Here is a 20,113-nt window from a genome sequence, read left to right as displayed (position 1 = left end):
CAAGTCCAGTCACTGCAGATTCCAAGAGCAGGAGGGACAGAGCAGGCATTTTGCAACGACATTTGGTTCTCATTCTCTTTGAAAAACACCAGGGTAGCAGATCCATTGTAATATTGGTTATCAATTACTTCCTATATTAAATCAAAAGGAGTAAAAAAAAAAAAAAAAAAGCTCTCAAGTATGTACAAACACCAAATCACTCCTTCTTTTTTCTATTGAGTTTTTAAAATGGTACCTACCATTGGCTTTATTCTGAGAAATAACTTTCGGTTTCTTTCTGTAGAAACACTGTGAAAATAAATGGTGCTGTCCCACAGATATTTAATTTTTGTAAAATGTTGCCTGCCACAATTAAGGAATATTTCTTTCCCAGTATCTCAAAAAACAGGTAAGATTACACACAGTAAATAGCCCATCATTTAGTGTCAATAGTGGAATTGAGAAAAAAGATACAAAAGTTGTGTGAACATCTATTAAGATACATTGTAAAGAACTGCCCCTATCAGAACGCACAGAAAGATTAAACTGAAAACTTCAAGCATTCCTTCTCATAACTAAGCCAAGTTGATATTTATCTACATTTTTTTAAGTCTATGTTATTTTAGGCTATCTTAATACCTACTAGATTTACTTTGTTAATTCAACATGGAGTCTCAAAATTATATAGATTCTTTTCCTGCAAACGTCAGAGAAGTTAAGCTCCTGCTGTTCTCCACACAGCTACGATTACATGCAGTCCATACATTTCAGCCCACAAGCAGAGTAAAAGGGAAAAACCACGTCAATGCACAGTCAACCTAAGTTTTGAATTTCAGGAGTTAATGATTTAAAACCTTCATGCTGGAAAACTTCAATCCTTTAAAAGAAGTTCGTAATCATGGAGCAGACCCCTTATCGATGCAGCATCACATGCAGCAATAATGAAGACAAATTAACACGATTTTGAAAATCTGGCAATAGGATAAAGCCAAAGCACACGAAATCACTTCTCTGCACTTAGTCACTGGTGGTCCCGGGAAGGATCGACTTCCTGCCTGGACTCCGGTGTCTAAATTAAGGAGGGAAATCTTTCTGCAATCTGGGTTCCAGGCTGCTGGCCCACAAACAACGAAGCTCTAAATTCACCAGGCAGGAAAAAATGTGACCCCAGCACATCCTCTGAGGAGAGCCTGCTTTTCTGATAAATGCTTTCAGTTTAGTTCAAAGACCTGACAATGACATCAATTCACACCTTCAACAGGTCAGTAGATTGTAAAGTTTAATGTACTCTGTTAACTTCTTCCAGCCCAATTTTATCTTGGGCCAGGGAGTTTTTCTTTAAACTACAGATAGATGAACAAGGATTTACCAAAAAAACCAAATCAAAACAAAAAAGTTTTACTAAGTTACTAAACTTAATCGTTTGTCTCATTTAATTACTTCAAACTATGTCACTTCTTTTTGAAAATGACGATATTCTTTGTGTGTCTGTGTGTCTGTGTGTCTGTGTATATATATGCCACTCATGTCATAACATTTTCACGTGAACATAGCTTAAATGAAATAATGTAAATCATTGTTTAAGTAACAGACTGGATACTCTGTTTAACAAGGAGAGCTGCAATGAACAAATTGGGAAAATATTTGAATTCTTAAAGAATGCTGCAAAATAGCTTAAGAGTACCTTTTTGGTAAAGAACTGCTCGTCCAGCAGAAAATCAACAGGAACAGCGAAGACTTCTAGCAGCATGCCATTAAAACCTGCAACACTGGATCAAAACCCGTGTCTGCGGTAGGCATTTCTACTACATAAATGTGCCATAAGCCATTCTTGGTATAATTAAGGATGGTGGGTGTGAAACTATTTGGAAAAGCACAAAGAATTAGACCACGTAAGGCATTATTATAATGAAGGAAACAGGGTTTGAGCAATGATTTAAACAACGGTTGTACTACATTACACGAGCCTACGACAACCCATCTTTTTGTCTGCAGAGTCAGAAATAGAGCAATGCACCTTCTGGACCTTGTAGCTCCTCCTTGTTTACAATGTGCTTTCACACATCCTAACCTGATTTGAGCCTTATTACAATAGCCCTGGGGGGTACACAGAATGATCATTTTTTGCTCATATTTTAATGTCCTGAATATAATTTTCATCAATATGAGACATGATAATATGAAGTAATTAAGCCTAAAATCTATTGAAAACAATAAAAATTGTTATTACAAAGATGCGACTTGGGATAAAAATGACACATTTTAATGAATGTAACGTGCAAAAGAAAATGAAGTGACTTCTATTCAAAACGCGTACAAGACAGGTATTGTTTAAAATGCTTTAGTACTCATTTTCAATAAAAAGAAATCTGGCATTATAAAAATACATAAAATAGTCATGGATTTATACCATTAATTTACATAAGACTTTTTTTTGCATAAAGCAAAGTTATAAAATAGTAAAATAGTTTTAAAAGGTATTCTTATATGAAAGTTACTCCCAGTATAAAATTTTTATAACTTTTTGTAATTTTGGTCCCTCTGTATAAATAAGACATTTTACCCTTTTAAAATTCGTAACTCCATTTAAAAACATAGAATTCTCTCTCTTTTAAATAGAAGTCCACTTGAGGTAGTAAGTCAGAACTCTTCTTTGGTCCCATTCAGTCTATGTGTCCAAGTCATAAGACTGGAAATTTGAAGTCCTGTGGTTTTCTAAGGTCTGTTTATAGGTACGTGTGTGCTTTTCTTGCTGAAAATCTGTCCTTTCTCTCCCCTCTTCCTCTGACTCACAGTCCAGGCTCGGGGAAGAGCGAGCTTTCAAGTGAAAGGCTCTTGGCGGACAATCCGATGATCGTCCAGGGCTTGGAAAGGCATCCATGCGAGGTCTCCTCAGAGGCTTTCCAAATGTTCCTGCAAGAAAGAAACCCCTTGAGCACACGGGTCCCGCTGTTAACATGTAACTCAGCAAAATGGGTTTCAAGTGCAGGAGCACCTCAGCCTGTGAATGTGAATACCGTATGGGCTTCGCACGAGCCCGTGTTAGGGCACTCTGGTGGACGTACGTGTCCGTGCTGTGGAGAGAGACCTTACAGAACGGAGCTGGGGGCACCTGCACCCCTCTTAAGTGTACACCCACTGAATACAAGCATCCATTCTTGACCACGTCTCATGACCTACAGTAACACTAACCGTTGAGCATGATATTCTGTAACAGAAGTTCTCCCAAATCCTAGCTTTACTGAGAGCCCACAATTCTCCACAAAGGACACTGGGATAGTTATGCACAAGTAAACTGTGCCTGAATGTAGAACATTTCTTTCAAAATAATCCTTATGTCTTGCCCTTTCTTCTTTAGTAGCAAATTAATTACTCCATTGACTCAAATTTTTGCCTCAGTCATATACGATATTTTCACTTTTCAAAAAGGAACATTAAATAATTATACCATGACAAAGCAAGGCATTTCTTAAAAGCTGAGTAAAATATCTTAAAATTCTATTTTTTTCCTAAATGTTGTGGTTCATTTTTCCATATTTCCATGCAGCGAAAAGATGATCTCAGTTCTTCCACCCCATCATCCCCACGCACTAGACTGAAAAATCCACAACGGAATCTCGGGGCCAGCCCGTGTCTCTCAGCACCACCCAGGGCTTCAAGGCACTGATGGCCTCCTTCGCAGGAGGTGGTCCAGCTTGGCTGACGGGCAGGCGTTGCCAGGTAGGACGCGGTCTACTCTTCAGCTGTGGGCTCAGTCATAAGCCACCAGACACCCCCAGCCACAATCGTGCCGCGCACGCAACCCCACCCCAGAGATTGCTGCAGCCCCACACCGCTTTTTCCGCACGGCTGACCAGCGGGGCGCCTAAGCCGCTTGCAGATCTCTTGTCTTCTGGACGATGCCACACACAGCGCTGCCCAGAGAGTCCCTGAGGCTCAGGGCGGGACTAAATACATAGTCAGGTAAAAGCGCCATTAAAAGTCTGCCTTTGCTTTTAGAAACATGTATACTAACTAACTGGCTATCATGACGGCATCATTAAAAAAAAAAAAAAAACACCGCCACCAAAAACCATTTTCAGCAGTCTGGCCTTCAAAGCTCTCACTGCCCTCGCCTGTGCAACTGGGAATGTGGGTGCTGAGTCAGGGTGTCTAGTAGCTGCATAAACTTACCCAGGAAAGAACTGCTCAGAGTAAGTGACGCTGGCTCTGCGCCTGCGCCAAAGTCTACAGAAGACTTGTTGAGACTTAAGGTGTTCGTTCCGGGCCCCTCGCGCTGGGAGAGAGGAGAGGCGAGCACCCTCCTCACACGGGAAGGCCACCCTAAGTCACCCACACTCTGCTCGCAGGGCTCTTCCGAAGGCTGAGGACATGGGCAGCACTCCTTCTGCTTTACGTAACTGGGCTCACAGTGGTCCATTAAAGCTGTCCTCGGGTCGGGACCGCAACCTTGGTAATGTGGGGACAACATCCGGGGACAGAGTGAGTGATTCCGGAAGCCCAACCAGGAAATAAAATCCCCTGCAGATAAGAGAACCACGTACCTGGATGGTAGGCTTCGAAAGGGTCTGAGCAGTACACACTCCCCTTCAGATACACAGGGCCTGCGGGTCCCAAGAAGGGACAAAGGAACGGGTCTGTGGCAGCTTCCACATCAGCTTCGCTGCTGTTGTCAATGTGGCATGGCCCTTGAAAACACACATCTTAGTCACTGTGCTGATTTTGTTCAAGTATCACTCCACATTCTCTCCACTTTTGACATTTTCCATACGTATAGATGAAAAGTTTAGACAGAATACCACATAAAAGATAAAATGGCAGAAACTAATGGTAGAGTTTTTCCAAATGTACTGAGGCCTACGGCTTAGTAACTGAGTAAATCTGTGATATTTTACTAAAAGGGGACTTGATTAGCCACTGCGCTGGATGTGTTAACCTGGCTGCTGGCGTCTCCTGGTTTCCAAGAGAACCCGATCTGCGTACGGAGACTGTGGCCACAGCAGCCATGGTCTGGACCGCATGATGCCGCCAGCACTGCCCCTTTCTCCAGAAGGTCACTGAGGACCAGGATGAGGGACTGGCGCCTAACCAATGACCTTTAGTGCCCAGCTCAAAGATGAGCTCAGCCCAAAAAAACCGAATTCCTATCCTGAGTGCCTGAGCTCAACCACCCAGAAACGACATGCCGGGTGGGCACAGACACAGCATTGGAAGGACAAGGGCTATCGTGAGGGTGTAGCTGCGGTGACGGACCACGTGTCCGGGCAGCAGGGGCCGGGCAGTCGGGGGTCTTGGCAAGAAGCAAACAGCCAGAACGTGACTCGGCAACGCCCAGGGCCTCGAGGGCTGCTCCGAGAGCCCGGTCCAGCCCGGCCCCAGCATCCCGGCGGCGCGGCGCTGTTCTGCTCCAGCTCTGTCCCTTAGGTGTTTGTAAACGAATTTTTGGTCAACCCTGCTCCATCTGAATGAGCTTGGGCCTCAGTTCTTGCAACCAAATAAATCTCACAGACCACCTGCTTGTATGTTCCCATCTTCTCTCCTGTGTTTATACCCTCCACCACTGCCCTGCCAAGCACTTCGCGACTCCTCGTTGAGGGTTTTGTCTCATTACTGACTAAACGGTGAAACTGAAGACAGACATTCTTTCATCCCAGCTACAGAGTTGGCCACAGACCACTCAACCAGTGCTTGTGGGAAGGCAGTAAAATGTTTTAAAACGTCACCAGCTTCCACGTGTTGAGCCCTTAATCTGTGCCCAGCACCAGCTGGCCCCCCACTATCATCCTATCCAGTGTTCACAACACCCTGAGCGGGAAGCATCGCAACTGCCCAGGACACACGGGGAGCGTGAGCAGAGGGCCCTGAACCGGCCGATGCACTTGCGTCACCTCCTCCTCTCCACGCTTCAAACCGCACAGTTCTTCACGCGGCAGTCAGTTAGATGTCTCTACAGGATGATCTTAAGTCGTCTGACTTTTAAGACGACGCATGAAACCAGCTGAACGCCGTTTAAGTAAGAAGAACATTCAGGGCCAGAGAACATTCACAACGTAAAGGACATATCATGTCGCATGGAGGAACTGAATTTACTTAGCCTGTTTCTCTTCTTTTAATTGCTGGAAACAAAGATTTTTCCAGTGTGTAAGAGAAAGGCATACACCTATTTCACGTCAGCTTTGCTAGTGATCTTCGGCCAGGCTCCAAATATACGAGTGTATCAACTTCTTGTGAAAATTAAGATTATATTGGACCTTTCCATCGGGCTATTTCAAAACAACCGCAGCCCATGTTCGTTTTAAACACATACCATTACTGTCATGTTGTGGTAAGAAAAACGCGCCTCCTGAAGGAGTGACGAACTGGTGGTGGCTCCCACTTTCTGAGGAGACGTACCCATCCTGTCTGTCGGCTAGCGTTCCCTGAGATGACAAGTAACTAGGGATGTCAGCCGGCAAGTTGGTCTCATCTGCAACCAAACAACAGCATTCTGTTAACCGAGACGGATCGTAACTGCCACACAGGCTTCCCCAATGAACGTTTGCACTGTTTAGTTTTCTGTTCAGGTCCAATCAACCTGCTCGTGCAAACCCGTCCTGACTGAGCAGTACTGGGCTAAGGCGAACCCGCGCCCACCTTCTCCTCTACAGCTTGTGGGACACCCCTCCCGCATTTCAAACACAACAGATGTTTACACAGACAGAGGCGTGGCCATTTTCGTGGGATCGCATCCAAGCTCTTGATTTAAGCTTGATTTCTGCCACATCCCTGCCTTAGTATTAGTCATCGATATAGAAGTTTGCACATCTAGGTCAAAGCTCCGCTCCCACCGTACCAGATACCTGCACACACACATGCGCATATGCAGTAGCACGTGACAAAACAAAACACAAGGGCCCAGGACAAGCCTCACGACTGCAGGGCTGTTCCTGGCCCTCCGTCGCCATCCTGTCAGATGGGTTTACGCCGTGATTTGGACTGACTCTGAGAGCCAACAGGATACTCTGATGAGGTTGTAACAAAAAGCACTCATCTGTAACCATCAGCTTTGTTTTGGGCTAGGGTGTGTTGCCTGGAGCTAACTGTAGCTCTGCAGCTTGAAACAAATGAATCACCCCTGTGACACGGCCTCAGGTGGCAAGACACACACTCCAGGAGGAAATCACGGCAGGACCGTGCAAACACACACACACACACACACACACACACACACACACGACCCCGCACCCTGCGCCAGGCTGCCGTCTAACACCTGTGTTGGTGATGCTGCAGTCCTCGTTCCTCCGCCGGGTGTGGTAGATGATGACCACCCACACAAGCGACGTGCCCACCACACAGCAAACCACCGCTATGATCACGATGCCCACGGTGGCCCATCTGTCATCGTCCAGCGACGAGGCCGTCATCTGGGGGGAGTCGCAGGTGGGGGTGGGGATCACACTGAGGCGCAAGTGGCCTCTCTCAGTGCCCAGGGTGTTAGACATTTCACACGTGTACTTCCCGGCATCGCTGACATCGGAGTCCACAATGATTAGCAGCTGGTTGCCTGCTGCAAAAAAGTGCCTTTCAGTGACCACCAAAGGGCTGTCATCCTTGGTCCAGTTCAGCCTGGGAGGAGGGCTCCCTCCCGCGATGCACTGCAGGACGGCTGTTTCCCCCTTGGTCACAGTTCGATCTAACAGGGGCCGCAGAAATGATGGTGTCTCTGAAATGACAAATCATGCTCTTAATCTCTGACATGAAATTAGACTTTGCCCGGCATAAAACCTCGCCTGTAAATGTATTCAAATTGGAGCTAAAAACTGTCTTCTCTCACAACTTATGAACAACAAATAACAAAAGTAAATTATTTTCAGAATTTTAATGTCGGCTTTTTAAGAGCCTAAACATCTACACAGAATTTGGGATTTCACGTCATCATTTGGCTGTTGTTTACTTACGATACCAGTTAAGGGTAATATTTACTGTTTCTTTCGCTCCGTCCCCCTCACTCTCGGCAAGGGCAGCGAATGCTGGAAGTGACGCGAAGCAAAGCACGTCAGGCGTTTTTTAGAAATACAGAATGTATTACAATTACTTCAAGCACAAGGGCGTGTTGTTGGATAAAATAAAATCAGCATGTTTACATTTTTAAAGGGAAACTTTCTAGTGCCAGATGTCCTGATCTGTATCAAAATTCTGAAAATAATTTACTGTTACTGTGTGGTGTTGGTAGGTTACTCTGATTTACTCTTTTAAAGATACACGTATGATTCACATGCTCGTATACTTTTTTTTAAAGCAAATGTTTAGGTAAATGATAAAAGATGAACTCTGATTTCCAGAGTTGTATGGGGGCCAAGGAAAAAGTAGTTCCCTCTCAATTTGTTCATGGATTTGTTTTCTTATATTGTTTACATTGTTAAGACCCTTAGGGGAGACTGCACACAACAGGAAGAGTAAGGGAAGGTGATTCCTGCAAAAAGGGGGAGCCTCAAAGCATGCACTTCCTCCCCGCCTCTGGAGGGAGGGAGCAGACTCATCGCACTGGCCACAGGCCTGAAGAAGCAACTTCAAAGCTTCTGAGAAGCCACAGTCCTCTCCAGGAAAGGGCGGGGTCCTACAGACCATCTCTCACCCCCAAAACTTGCGACACTTCTTAGGGCCTTCGGGTGAGTGGGTATCTTTAAGACTGACGCGTATCACAGAAGCTGAAAACGCCCACTCACCGAGGACAGTCAGAGTGGCGTTTGCAGAAATGCTCCCTGCACTGTTCTGAGCTGTGCAGCTGTACACCCCGACGTCCTCTGTCTTCACATCCACGATGAAGAACACGTCATCCTCAGGCATGACGTGCATGCGTCTCTCCCTCGCGGCCGGGAAGTCTGTGCCCCCGTCCTTCTGCCAGGCGATCTGTGGGGCTGGGTGCCCCAGGGCGGCGCACTCCAAGCGCGCCATGGCCCCGGCACGGATGGTCAGGTCCATGGGCATCTTGGTGAATGAAGGAAGCACTGAAATCAGAAACACAACATAGGCACTAGTGTGCTGGGGTTTGAGAGATTCACTGATTCATTTCTATTCCTTTTTTTTGGAGGGGGACTTACAAATGTCCCTAACATAGGTAAGGCAGGGGTTATTTCCATTTGCAAGTTAAGACAGAGAGACTGACTCCCTCAAGGCTACACAGGTACAGAAGTGATGGAGTAAAGATGAAACAGGTTATCTGATCTTCAGACTGATGGTCTTTCTGCTATTTTTCAGTCACTTTTTAGTTTCCTCAATAATTATGTGTGAGATCTTGGACAGATCAATTAATCTCTTTGCACCCTGACCTCTCCATCTTTCTTTTTGAAGTTCCCCTTTGGCCCTAACAGTCTGTGACTTTGGATATGTATTTTGTCCTCTAATTTTACTGTTCTATGTGTCAGGCCTCAGCAGTCATTTGCTGAATAAACACATTAATGAACTGTATCTTCTACCACAGAAGATACAAACAAATGATACACTGTAAAATTGTCTACCTGCCACACAAAGTGCACAATGAGATGCTTTTATAAAGAACAGCAGCTAACACTGCATTTACTGAACACTTACTGTATTCCATGCGTTCTGCTAAGTTCTTTATACAATTATTTTATTTAACGATGATTGTACCTCTGTAAGGTAGGCACTATTATTCCTAAATGAAAGATGTAGAAAAGGAGGCAAGAGAGGTTAAGGAACTCGACGAGCGCCCCTCAGCCGCAAGCAGGAGTAGAAGGATGCAAACCCAGATGTCTGAGTTAAGGGTGGTATGCTTTCTGTTGGCAGGAATGTAAACTGGTGCAGCCACTACGGAAAACAGTATGAAGGTGCTTTAAAAGACTGAAAAATAGAGCTATCGTAAGACCCAGCAATTCTACTCCTGGGCATAAACCCAGAAAAGACAAAAAACTCTATTTCAAAAAGAGTTGCACCCCAATGTTCACAGCAACACTGTTCACAATAGCCAAGACACGGGAGCAGCCCAAGTGCCCACCAACAGATGGCTGGTTTAAGAAAAACAGACATTCACACACACGCAGACTAGAATACTACTCAGCCATAAAAAGGAATGAAATACTGCCATTTGCAGCAACATGGGTGGCCTAGAGAATACTGTACTAAGTGAAGTAAGTCAGAGAGACAAGTATCATACGGCATCACTTACATGTGGAATCTAAAAAATAACACAAATGAATCTACATACAAAACGGAAACAGACTCACATAGAAAATAAACTTACAGTTACCAAAGGGGAGAGTGAAGGGGGAGGGATAAATTAGGAGTTTGAGATGAACAGATACAGAGTGCTATACATAACACAGACAAGTAACAGAGATTTACTGTGTAACAGAGGGAATGACATTCAGTACCTTACAATAACCTATAATGGAAAATAATATGAAAAAAATGTAAAAAAACAGAATCACTCTGCTGTACACCTGAAAAGAAACTAACACAATATTGTAAATCAACTGCACTTCAATTTAAAAAAAAGGAGCGTGTGCTTTAACACTATACTTCAAAGCCTCCCACATGAGACTGGGACACTGTGAACTCCCTAAGAGCAAGAAAGCATCTGGCTCACCTGGGTTCCCCGGCCCGCTAAGCACGGGCCCTCAACACAATGGCCGCTTGCTTACATACAAATAACCCGCAAACTCCATGCTGTGGAGTGAGAGGCAGGGAGAGGAAGGGTTGGGTGGGAGCCAGGAGAGCAGGGGACCGGGGTAGGAAGAAGAGAAAGAGAGGAAAGCAGGCACTTTTTCTGCTTCTCAAAGGTGTCTTTTAATGCAAAAGGAAAAGTCAGACCACATACTGTTTACTGTGAGCTTGGCTTTGACCGAGTAGGATGAACCGAAGTGGTTGGAGATGACGCACTGGTACCTCCCCTCACTAGTAAACTCCACGTTGCGGAGCCGCAGGATGGTGGTGTACTCCATCACCTCGCCGCCCTGGGCCCGCAGGTGTGCGTAATTTTCCATTTCCGCATCATGCAGTAGCTCATTGTCTTTTTTCCAAGCAAAAGTCATTGGGGAATCACTGCTGCTGGCAGCCGAGCAGATAAAACTCAAATTGGAACCTTTTATTGCCGACTGCGTTTCTGGCTGAACCGTGATCTGGGGTTTAGGAAAATCATCTGTTCAAAATGGAGAGGAAGAAACAGAACAGTTTTAAAGCTTGAGAGTCCAAATGCTACTCAGATTTGAACACCAGGAAACTCAAAACAAACAGTGGCTTAGGTTTTACCCTTTTGTGTATGTTTCACAGATGGAGTAGCAGTCCCACTGTTGAAATGGTAGCTGGGAAGAGTTTATAAAGGAATGCATTCATCTCAAATCGAGACTGAGACCTAGTTACCCGTCATTAACTGAGAAGAGGCTGGAATTTTGGAATATACTCCAGACCCCCTGTGGTCCCTTTTTACATAATCAGCTAAGACACTTCCAAGCTCATGAATCAGCTTAAAGTGCTATTGTCAGGAACTGCATTCCCATGCCCCCACAATATGTTTTCCACAAATAAGAACCAGAAAAATTAAGAAATCAAACATCAGTAATGATAATTAATCAGTATCACCAGAGACAGCAATTAACACCCCATTTACCAAAAACACAGTTCATATTAAACGGCAGTAATTTTTAGGCAGAGCAGGAAAAAATCCTGCAGAGAAAGAAAAAGCTTCTCTCAAGCTCACTGTGAGACCTGGCTGCAGCCTGGAGTTTGGAGGGGCCAGTCCACCAGGCCGCTGGGCTACACTGCCAGAGCCACACTGTAATTAGGGCTCAGCAACTCTCTCATTCCAAACGGGTATTTTAAGTTCTCAGTTACTTTTTAGAAAAGTTACCTTTTTGAACTTCAGTTTCTCAGAGATGGTCTAAACCCAGAAGAAAGCATCTGGAATCCTCTAAAATGTACTCCTTGGGTGCTCTGAAAAACTAATGTGCGTGTGCATGTGTGTGTGCATGTATGGACGGGATGTGGGGGGTCCTCTGACAACTCCAGTGCAGCTCATCTCCAATGTCGTGCCTGCACGCTGTAATCCAGATCATTTCTTCTTCTGTATGATTATTCTAAAATTCTCACGTGGTCAGTCAATGTTCAGATTCTCAGTGGAGTGACAAATCTATGGAGACCACATATATGTCTCAAAGCAATAGAGGATTCTTATCGTGAGATGCAAGAACTGTGAAACAGAGACCATGGAAAAGGAATGCTCAGGCCCTTACAGATGTATGTCCAGGGCTTATTTAGATCCAAAGCCACATCAGATGTTTTAATTCCAGAAACCGTGAGCACTATTGCATGCTGCAATCTAAAAGGAGTTTTTCTTGTACTAAACAATTGAAGGCAAAGTGGTTTTAAATAAATTTTTAAAGGCTAATGTAAAATTGGGTTCTGTAATATCTCAACGCACATGCTAAAATTCAAGCAAACTTTGATTCCACGTTCTATTCGCACACTTATTTTCACAAAGATCTCCACGGCAGAGAAGAGTGAACAGCAGTGTAGTGTGGTAGACAACAGACGGCACCAGACAGATAAAGACCTGGCTTTCTGATCCGGATCTGCGAACTAGCTATCTGAAGCCGGGTAAGCAGATGTCTAACACTGAGATGCGTACATGCTAAAGCAAAGGACCTTACCTTTATTTATAATAAACTCAAACTTTCTATTACAGTCATGTTTCACCCACCAATTGTAAAAATTTGTAGCAGCCTATAAACCACTAGCTAACTTTCTCTTTCTATTCCACACAAATTAGCATCTGTACAGGATTTAAGTCCGTCTCTTCACTGGGCTCACATGAGCCTCTCAATGACCCCCGGGGTTGGGAAGAGCAGACAGTGGTGTTCCCATCTCACAGATTCAAAGACTGAGAGTTAGGGAACTGAAGGCGTGCAGAAGGGCTGAGACTCTCCCCCAACTCTCTCAACGTCCAACATCATTCTCTTTCCACCAAACCACCCTGACGCCAACACAAAGAGGAAGAAACTGTATGAGCATTTCCTTCCATTGGTAAAACTGCAATCATCAGCAAACTAAGATCCACTCTCATCTACCTCAGCAGAAATAAGAGCTTTATTAGGGGAACATAAATTTACTCAAATCCAAGATCTGGACAGACGGGAGGAAAAAAAAAAAGAAAGAAGAATGAATAAAACGCCGAGGCCATAGTGCCACTCACCACACACAAAGCCATCTGGGCTGACGGCAAAAATACTTCTCCCCTTCAGCAACTGCGGATGCGCACAACTGGCGTTGACGAAGCTCTGAAAGTTGTTTTCCGCCACCCACTGCGGGAGCCATTTTAGTTGGCAATCACACAAAAGGCTTGATGTATTTAAATGCCTGAAGAGAGTAATTACATTCAATTTGTTTTGTATGAAATGCAGATTTCTACAAGTAAACGAAACTCAAGTAAATACTAACAAAGCAATGAATGTGGACACCAAATACATACAACCCATGGAATAAACATTCTATAGTCCATCTTCAAATGCAAGACGTGGAACTAGCACCATTTTTTTGTTGTGGTGGTTCTTACTGATCTGCGGAGACAGACGTGCTGATGTAACAAACACACCTGACTCCTGGACACTGCGTACTACGAGAGAGGCTCTGCGCCGTAACAGGCCCCGCATGCTTAAACTGCAAAATCGCAATGGAAAGAAAAAGGAACTCCTCTTTTCCACAAAGGGAACAAATAACCAACTCCTCTTGCTTTCTCGTAATAAAAGTTATGTGAAGAACATGCCAGATACTTCCTATAGACACATCATCCAGGAGGACCTACCCCATGACAGGCCCCCCCTCTATGCTTTATCTGAAATTCGTGGATGGAAAAGAAAAGCTTACAGTTGTTGAAGTTTCTTCATTTGTGAGAAAGCGTTGCCTTGCAATGACATGATCGCGTTGTCACTCAGGTCTCTGAAAGCAACCACGTCAAGTGCGTTAGAGGGAGTCGGGGTCACCGGGCGCCTTCAGGCACAGGCTGGACCCACGCTGCCCGCCCCTTCACCACAAAAGTGCTCTGTGTGAAACGCACCAATGCGGGGACCAGAGGAACTCAACAGGAAGCTGGGTTTGAAAACAAGGATGCCTGCGTCAGAGCAGGTTCCGTTCTGGTCAGACAGAGTTTACACCACCACAGGCTTTTTGGCCCACAAGGGCCTAAGCTATTCTGCCATGTTATTTTACTGTATTTCTCATTATTCAGATTACTAATGCTTAGTAACTTTTAAATACACAAATAAAATTCCTCATAATTATGCTTTTTAAAAACCTATCATGGACAGAATACCTTCCATGATATGTACCGTGTTATGTGATTTACATCTACACGTTATTACAATTATCCCTCACAGCAACCCAAAAGAAGATGATCTAACTACTCCTTGGTTTGCATAAAAGAGGCAGATCAGATGTGAACTCAGCTATTTTCAGTTTCAAAACCGATGCTCTGAGTCACCAGCCTACTCTGCCACTCACAACTCACTGACAGAGAGACAGCAAGGGGTTCAGACAAGAGGTACTCGCTAAAACCAACCAACCAACGGCCACTTCAGGCAGGACGTTTCCAAATGAGAGTGTATTCAGGCTGATTTGATTTTTAACTCGTACTTACAAGCAGTCTGAATTAAAGTCCTCGCCACAGTGATTGCCACTCTGCTTCCCTTTACGTGGGTCAGGGTAGACAGGAGGGATTTTGAAAGAGACAAGTGGCAGCAGAAGACAGAATCAAGGTCCCAAATGTGGGCGGGGGAAGAGGCTGGGGGAGGCATACAGGGTTAGGAAACTGAAGCAGAGGTCAGTACTCCCCTGACCTACTAATTCCACCTTCCCAGAAACATTATGGGTCAGATGACAAATGCTTTTGGCTAGTTTCCCTTTGAAAATAATTTGTTTCACTAAGTCCAGCAATACTGGCCCGCCCTTCCAAACTATGCTTTGCAGAGTCATCAGACCACAACCCGCACTGCTGCACGGTCGGTGCGGCTAGTGGCCCACAACAATGGGGCACAGATCACAGCTGGACACGAGCACCAGTGCCGGCACAACCAGATGTGTCTCTTACATCATAACTGCTTTTGTCCAGGTGAATGGGCATTAAAACTTGTGGCTACAGAAGCACTCCTTAACAGTCAGGGTGAGCAGGCTTCATGTTACTTTGGCCTCTCACTGCACACAAACACTTGCAGCCATGGCTATACGGTAAGCTAGTTGGCTTTGCGCTTGGGCAGGTTCTGACTCCCAGCAAGGCTGCCTGGCTTGCCCTCCTAGTGCCTGAAAATGTTTACATCCCTAACTGTAATTTCAGAAATGTGTGCCGGGAGTTACTGAGGGCAGAGGCTGTGAGGGCAAGAGCTGCTGAGAAAGCGGAGGCCACCCTGGTTTGAGTCCTGCTTCTGCCAGGACTGAGAGGTTGGTTAGCAAAGGAGAACGATGAAAAGAAAAAAAGGAGGAAAAACAGGCTGTACATTTTATACTTAAGCAACAGCCACAACAACAGAAGTCCTCCAAGCAGCCTTAAAGCTCTCCTTCCACATTCTCGAAGACAGGGGGACCTGTCATTTCTGATTTTTAAAATGCAAGTCACCTCCTTAACTGCTCAATAGAGCTGGTGAACCCTCAGAACCTCCACGTCTTAACTTAAAAATTAAGATAATAATAGCCATTGAATAGCTTTCTTGTGAGGATTAATTGAGACAATATTATATATGAATACTTGGCAGAATGCCTGAGATGCAGAGCATATGTGATAACTGGAGGCTTTTAAAAAAATTAAACGTACCTCTGCTTGAGAAAAATAATTAAAAGAAAACCCAGTAATGATGTAATGTCCTTAAATGCAAAAGAAGTATGTACCTGTGTATGTACACTTTCACAGAGATACAGACAGAGGAGCAGGTAGCTCGGTAAGGCGGAAGACAGACAGATGTGTACAGACGTGAGGACACCAACAGAATTCCGTTCTGGTTTACGTCCTCTTTCGTGACGCGTAAGCAGAGAACCAGCTCAGACTTCCTTGAGGGGAACAAAGTCCTGCTACTCACAGGTGTTCCAGTGCATCCAAACCACTGAAGGCCTTTTTGGTAATGGATCGAATCCGGTTTCCCTGGAGTGTTCTTAAAAAAAGAAAAATTACAATGGAACAGTTAATCAAAGCCATTTTGGAGTGCGATTCTCATGAAAAGAATTGCTTTTTAAATCATTTGTGAATAAGTCTATTTTCTTCAGTTAAAGAACATAGCCTTAAAAAAAATGTATCCGTGCCATCTATTTCAGTAATACAGTTCAGCATGGTTGCAAAGCATTCACCAGAGAATCCGGCCAAAACAGGTATTCAAGAAGCCACTCTGACGGTTAAATTAAAGCAGTGATTTTTCGAAGAGGTAGAAATTTTTATTCCAAGTCGAGTGTCTCAGAACTCTAGTAAGTAAAGCAGGTAATGGGGAGACTTCCTCCTTCCCCTCCCCCTCCCTCCCTGTAGAAACCTTCATTGTCCACAGACCTTTAGGGCTACGTGGAACTCAATCTGAAAACCACTCACTTAAAACTCAGAATCTGGCCATCAGCAAGGCCATTTTGTGGCTGAATATAAACAGATTTTTATCCTGTACTGCTTGGAACCCACTGCAGTATTATCGTTGGATACTGGATCACTTCATTTAAAAATTCCTCTGAGCAAAGGGCAACACTGGACGTTTCAAAAGGTTGAACTTAGTAAGTGCGCTAACTTTTACACAACGATCATCTCAAGAGTCCAAGCACTCAAAACAACTTAAAACTCTTATCTGGATGCTAAAGTAAGCTGCGCACTGACTAAAGTGTTGAGTAAAACCACTATGTCCAAGAAAGAAAATCTAATTAATATACACTCTGTATCAGAGCAGGCATCTGGGGAAATGACGAACGGATTAAGCACCTATTTCTAAACTCTTTAGAGATGTCAACTTGTGTGTGGAACTGACTGTGATTAAGACAAAATGTTTTGGTCAAAGAGTGAGGCAGATTACGAAGCAAATCAGACTCACAGACGCCTCAGTTTGTCAAGGCCAGAGAAGGCACCGTTCATGTCCTCAATGGTCCAGGAAATTTCATTGTTCTTCAGATCCCTAATTAAAAGAAGGAAAGTTACCGAAACTAGGACCAGGCTCTTCACCAAAGATACAGGTGTTCTCTTTAGAGATATGCTTAGAAATCTAACATCACCTCCCAGGTGGCACGTAGTTTGTAAGAAGTTCATTGCACGTCCCCATGTCATCTCTGCCCCTTTCAAAATGACAGGAACTCTCTCTCTCCAACATATCTCTTACATCCTCCCCTTCTCACTCAGCAACGTTTTAAGTTTTTGCCCGAAATCAGGACAGTTGACTCTGGCCCTATTAACTCCTCTATCAAGATGACTAAATTCTGAAAGTCTTGAATAGTCTGAAAAATACATTAAACTTTAAAACCACTGTTCCAACCACACAAGGAGCAGTTCGCCAAAGCACACAGCATGTCTTTCAATTATGTAATGCTTCAAATAGCGAACAGAGCAAGCCTTTCCAACAGGCCAAAAATCAAAAGCCCATGGCACGACATTAAAATGAACATTTGAGAGATTTTTTTCAAAGGTCAATTAATCCAACTCTCTTTTCTTTCTCTTGGGACAGAGATCAAGTCTGGATATAACTGGCCTGATAAACAGGCATCTTCTTTTGCTGTCCTTTGTATATCTTTTTCTGCTCTGGGTCAATTTTTAATCAGCATTTTTACGAAGAAAAATTTAGAGATTTAAAACTGTTTCCCTCTTGAGCCGTTACCAGCTTCCTGGAGATCCCGAGAAGGCTAACTGTAATCGCCCACACAGTCTGATCACTGTCCCTGCAAAATCCCTGCAAGAAGCACATGTGGACGGAATGGGCCGGTTGTAATCAAACTGATCTGGGAAAGATTAAGACACCACTTCTGAGGCCGTACACATTTCCTTCACAACAAAGGAAACCTGCTTGGAGAAAAGTGGGCACGTTTAGGAACCAATTAGGTTCATGTACAGAGAGCACAATGTGTAACTTACAGAGTCTTTAAACTGGAAAGCCCCCGGAAGGCGCAATCAGCGATGTAGCTGACTTTGTTATTCCCGATGTGCAGTGTATTTAGCAAGCTTAAGCCCAGGAAGCTTGAATCATCTAACCTCGATAAGTGATTGAAAGTTAGGTCCCTGTAAAGAAAAAAGGAACAGGAAAACAAACAATAGCTTTTATTTTCCAGTTCAACACAATGATCCACTTAAAAAAAAAAAGGATGAGATATATTAACACAATAATCCTTATTTTAAAACTCTGCCTTTTTAATAATACCCAGGCAAACATTATTTCTAATCCTAGTAATTAAAAAAATTCTCTTTATTTGAAAATAACCACCATTGCTTTGGCCCGCGTGCCACTGAATCGAAACAGCAGAGCTGGCTTCAGCTTACCGCAACTAAACTCTGACTAGGTTGCATGTGAAAAAAGCTGTCACCTTGGAAACCTTGTTATGAAAATTTCACAGATCAGTGGTAAGAAGCTCATGCTCTGGCTTGATTCCTGCTCTCGAACCTGAGGAGAATGAAAGGCAACTCACAGCTCGCTGAGTTTCTGGCAGAACTCCCAGGCGTCAGGGCTGATCCTGCTGATGGCGTTCTGGCTGAGATGGAGCTCCTGCAGCGTCAGCAAGCCGTAAAGCCAGCCTTTGGTGATCTCTGTCAGGTTGTTATGGTCCAGCTGCCTACAGTTACAATAAGAACCAAAAGCCAGATCCAAAGCTCATCATCTAGACTCTTCCAAGGGGACGTATGATTACAATCCACTACACATTCCTATTGTTCCTAGAGGATTAGCTTTTGTTATGTGAAGACATCAGCATGAAACACCATGCTTATAAATTCTCAGTCACATTAGCTGAAACAAAACTAAAAATTAAATGGTATGATTGTAAATTATGAGATTTTAACGCTGGATTTCACATGAAAGCTACTAAATGTTCACCGAGCACTGTTTGATCACACTTCCGGAGTAGGAACTGTGACAACCCACACTTACAAGATTTCCATGCTGCTCAGCCCCCAGAAAGCCCCATCCATGAGTTTTGTCACGCCATTCCTCTGCATCTTCAGAGACTTCAGAGCACCAAGCCCTTGGAACGTGAGCCCATCCACATTTTTAATCTTGTTTCGGTTCAGTTCACTGCATTGGATATTACAGTTAAACAGTTAGCTTACGTGACAAATTCCGGAGGTAGTAATAAAATGTGACATTACTACAGTAGAGTTAAACCAGCTAGTGTTAAATTACATAGAATGTTTTAAATTTCTAAACATTTTCATTGAGAAGAATTTTGATTTACTAGCAGTGAGTCAATTTCCTCCTGAAGCATGGTATACTTCTGGAATAATAAAATACTCACACCAGATGACACTTTAATTTCTAAACTGTTGTCCATTCAGTATAGAAGTAAACACATTAATACTGGTTTTTAAATTATCCAGAATGGGAATGCTGAATATCATGTGGAAACAGGTCTACTCAGGAGCAGGGCCATCAAGTTTATCCTGTTCAGTCTGCTAACAAAAACTGATTTCTCTCTTTGACAACTAGGTCCATGTTTAATGTTTTCTCTTTAAGGCAGTCACATTCTCAACTTTGGCTGCACTCAGGAATCACCTGGGGAAGTTCTAAAAACAAATGAAGCCTGGATCTTACCCCCAGAGGTTCTAATATCATTGGTCTAGGCCCAGGCATTGGGACTTTTAAAAGCTCCCCAAGCGTCTGTAATGTGCAGCCAAGGCTGAAAACCACTATAGTGGAGGAGCCTGCTCACAGACGGGGTTCCGCTTATTAACGAGACAGCTCTTCACGGCTGCTTAGGCCATCAGGGCCCTGCAGCTGTCGGCACGACCCTCATATCCACAGCAGTGGGAGTCCCCACGCCGTCTTCAGTGCCACGATGATGTCTCTGACGAAGGCCATTCAATGATCACCCTGTTCACTCTTTCAGTAACAACCCAGCCTGCCTTGTCAGGCAGAAGCTTGTGCTGGGTGACTGTGAGGTTCTGAGGTGGAGATTCTGCAGCTCCGGCTCCCACTGGGTAAGCAGCCACGTCCTT

The 20,113-nt window shown here is 44.1% G+C and overlaps 1 protein-coding gene across 2 annotated transcripts in view; it reads right to left on the bottom strand.

The window, feature by feature from the left end:
* Window positions 1-1,241: 1,241 nt before the first annotated feature.
* LRIG3 (leucine rich repeats and immunoglobulin like domains 3) overlaps window positions 1,242-20,113 on the bottom strand; it is a 46,182-nt gene continuing 27,310 nt past the window's right edge. Inside the window, exons 6-19 of one of the 2 annotated variants that reach the window (XM_031462340.2) lie at window positions 19,050-19,193; window positions 18,592-18,735; window positions 18,044-18,187; window positions 17,016-17,096; window positions 16,035-16,106; window positions 13,837-13,908; window positions 13,166-13,329; window positions 10,796-11,116; window positions 8,685-8,966; window positions 7,229-7,681; window positions 6,287-6,445; window positions 4,524-4,667; window positions 4,153-4,428; window positions 1,242-2,892 (exon numbers count right to left, since the gene is read on the bottom strand). In XM_031462340.2, the coding sequence (XP_031318200.2) occupies window positions 2,648-2,892; window positions 4,153-4,428; window positions 4,524-4,667; window positions 6,287-6,445; window positions 7,229-7,681; window positions 8,685-8,966; window positions 10,796-11,116; window positions 13,166-13,329; window positions 13,837-13,908; window positions 16,035-16,106; window positions 17,016-17,096; window positions 18,044-18,187; window positions 18,592-18,735; window positions 19,050-19,193 (2,701 nt within the window). In that variant the 3' untranslated portion in view covers window positions 1,242-2,647. The remainder of the gene's footprint in view (window positions 2,893-4,152; window positions 4,429-4,523; window positions 4,668-6,286; window positions 6,446-7,228; window positions 7,682-8,684; window positions 8,967-10,795; window positions 11,117-13,165; window positions 13,330-13,836; window positions 13,909-16,034; window positions 16,107-17,015; window positions 17,097-18,043; window positions 18,188-18,591; window positions 18,736-19,049; window positions 19,194-20,113) is intronic. The other variant, XM_064491148.1, reaches the window with a different exon arrangement.

The sequence above is a fragment of the Camelus dromedarius genome, chromosome 11 (assembly GCF_036321535.1).
Source record: "Camelus dromedarius isolate mCamDro1 chromosome 11, mCamDro1.pat, whole genome shotgun sequence".
In the NCBI taxonomy this organism is placed as follows: Eukaryota; Metazoa; Chordata; class Mammalia; order Artiodactyla; family Camelidae; genus Camelus; species Camelus dromedarius.
The sequence above is the reverse complement of the archived record's forward strand: the minus strand, read 5'-3'. Positions and strand labels throughout refer to the sequence as shown.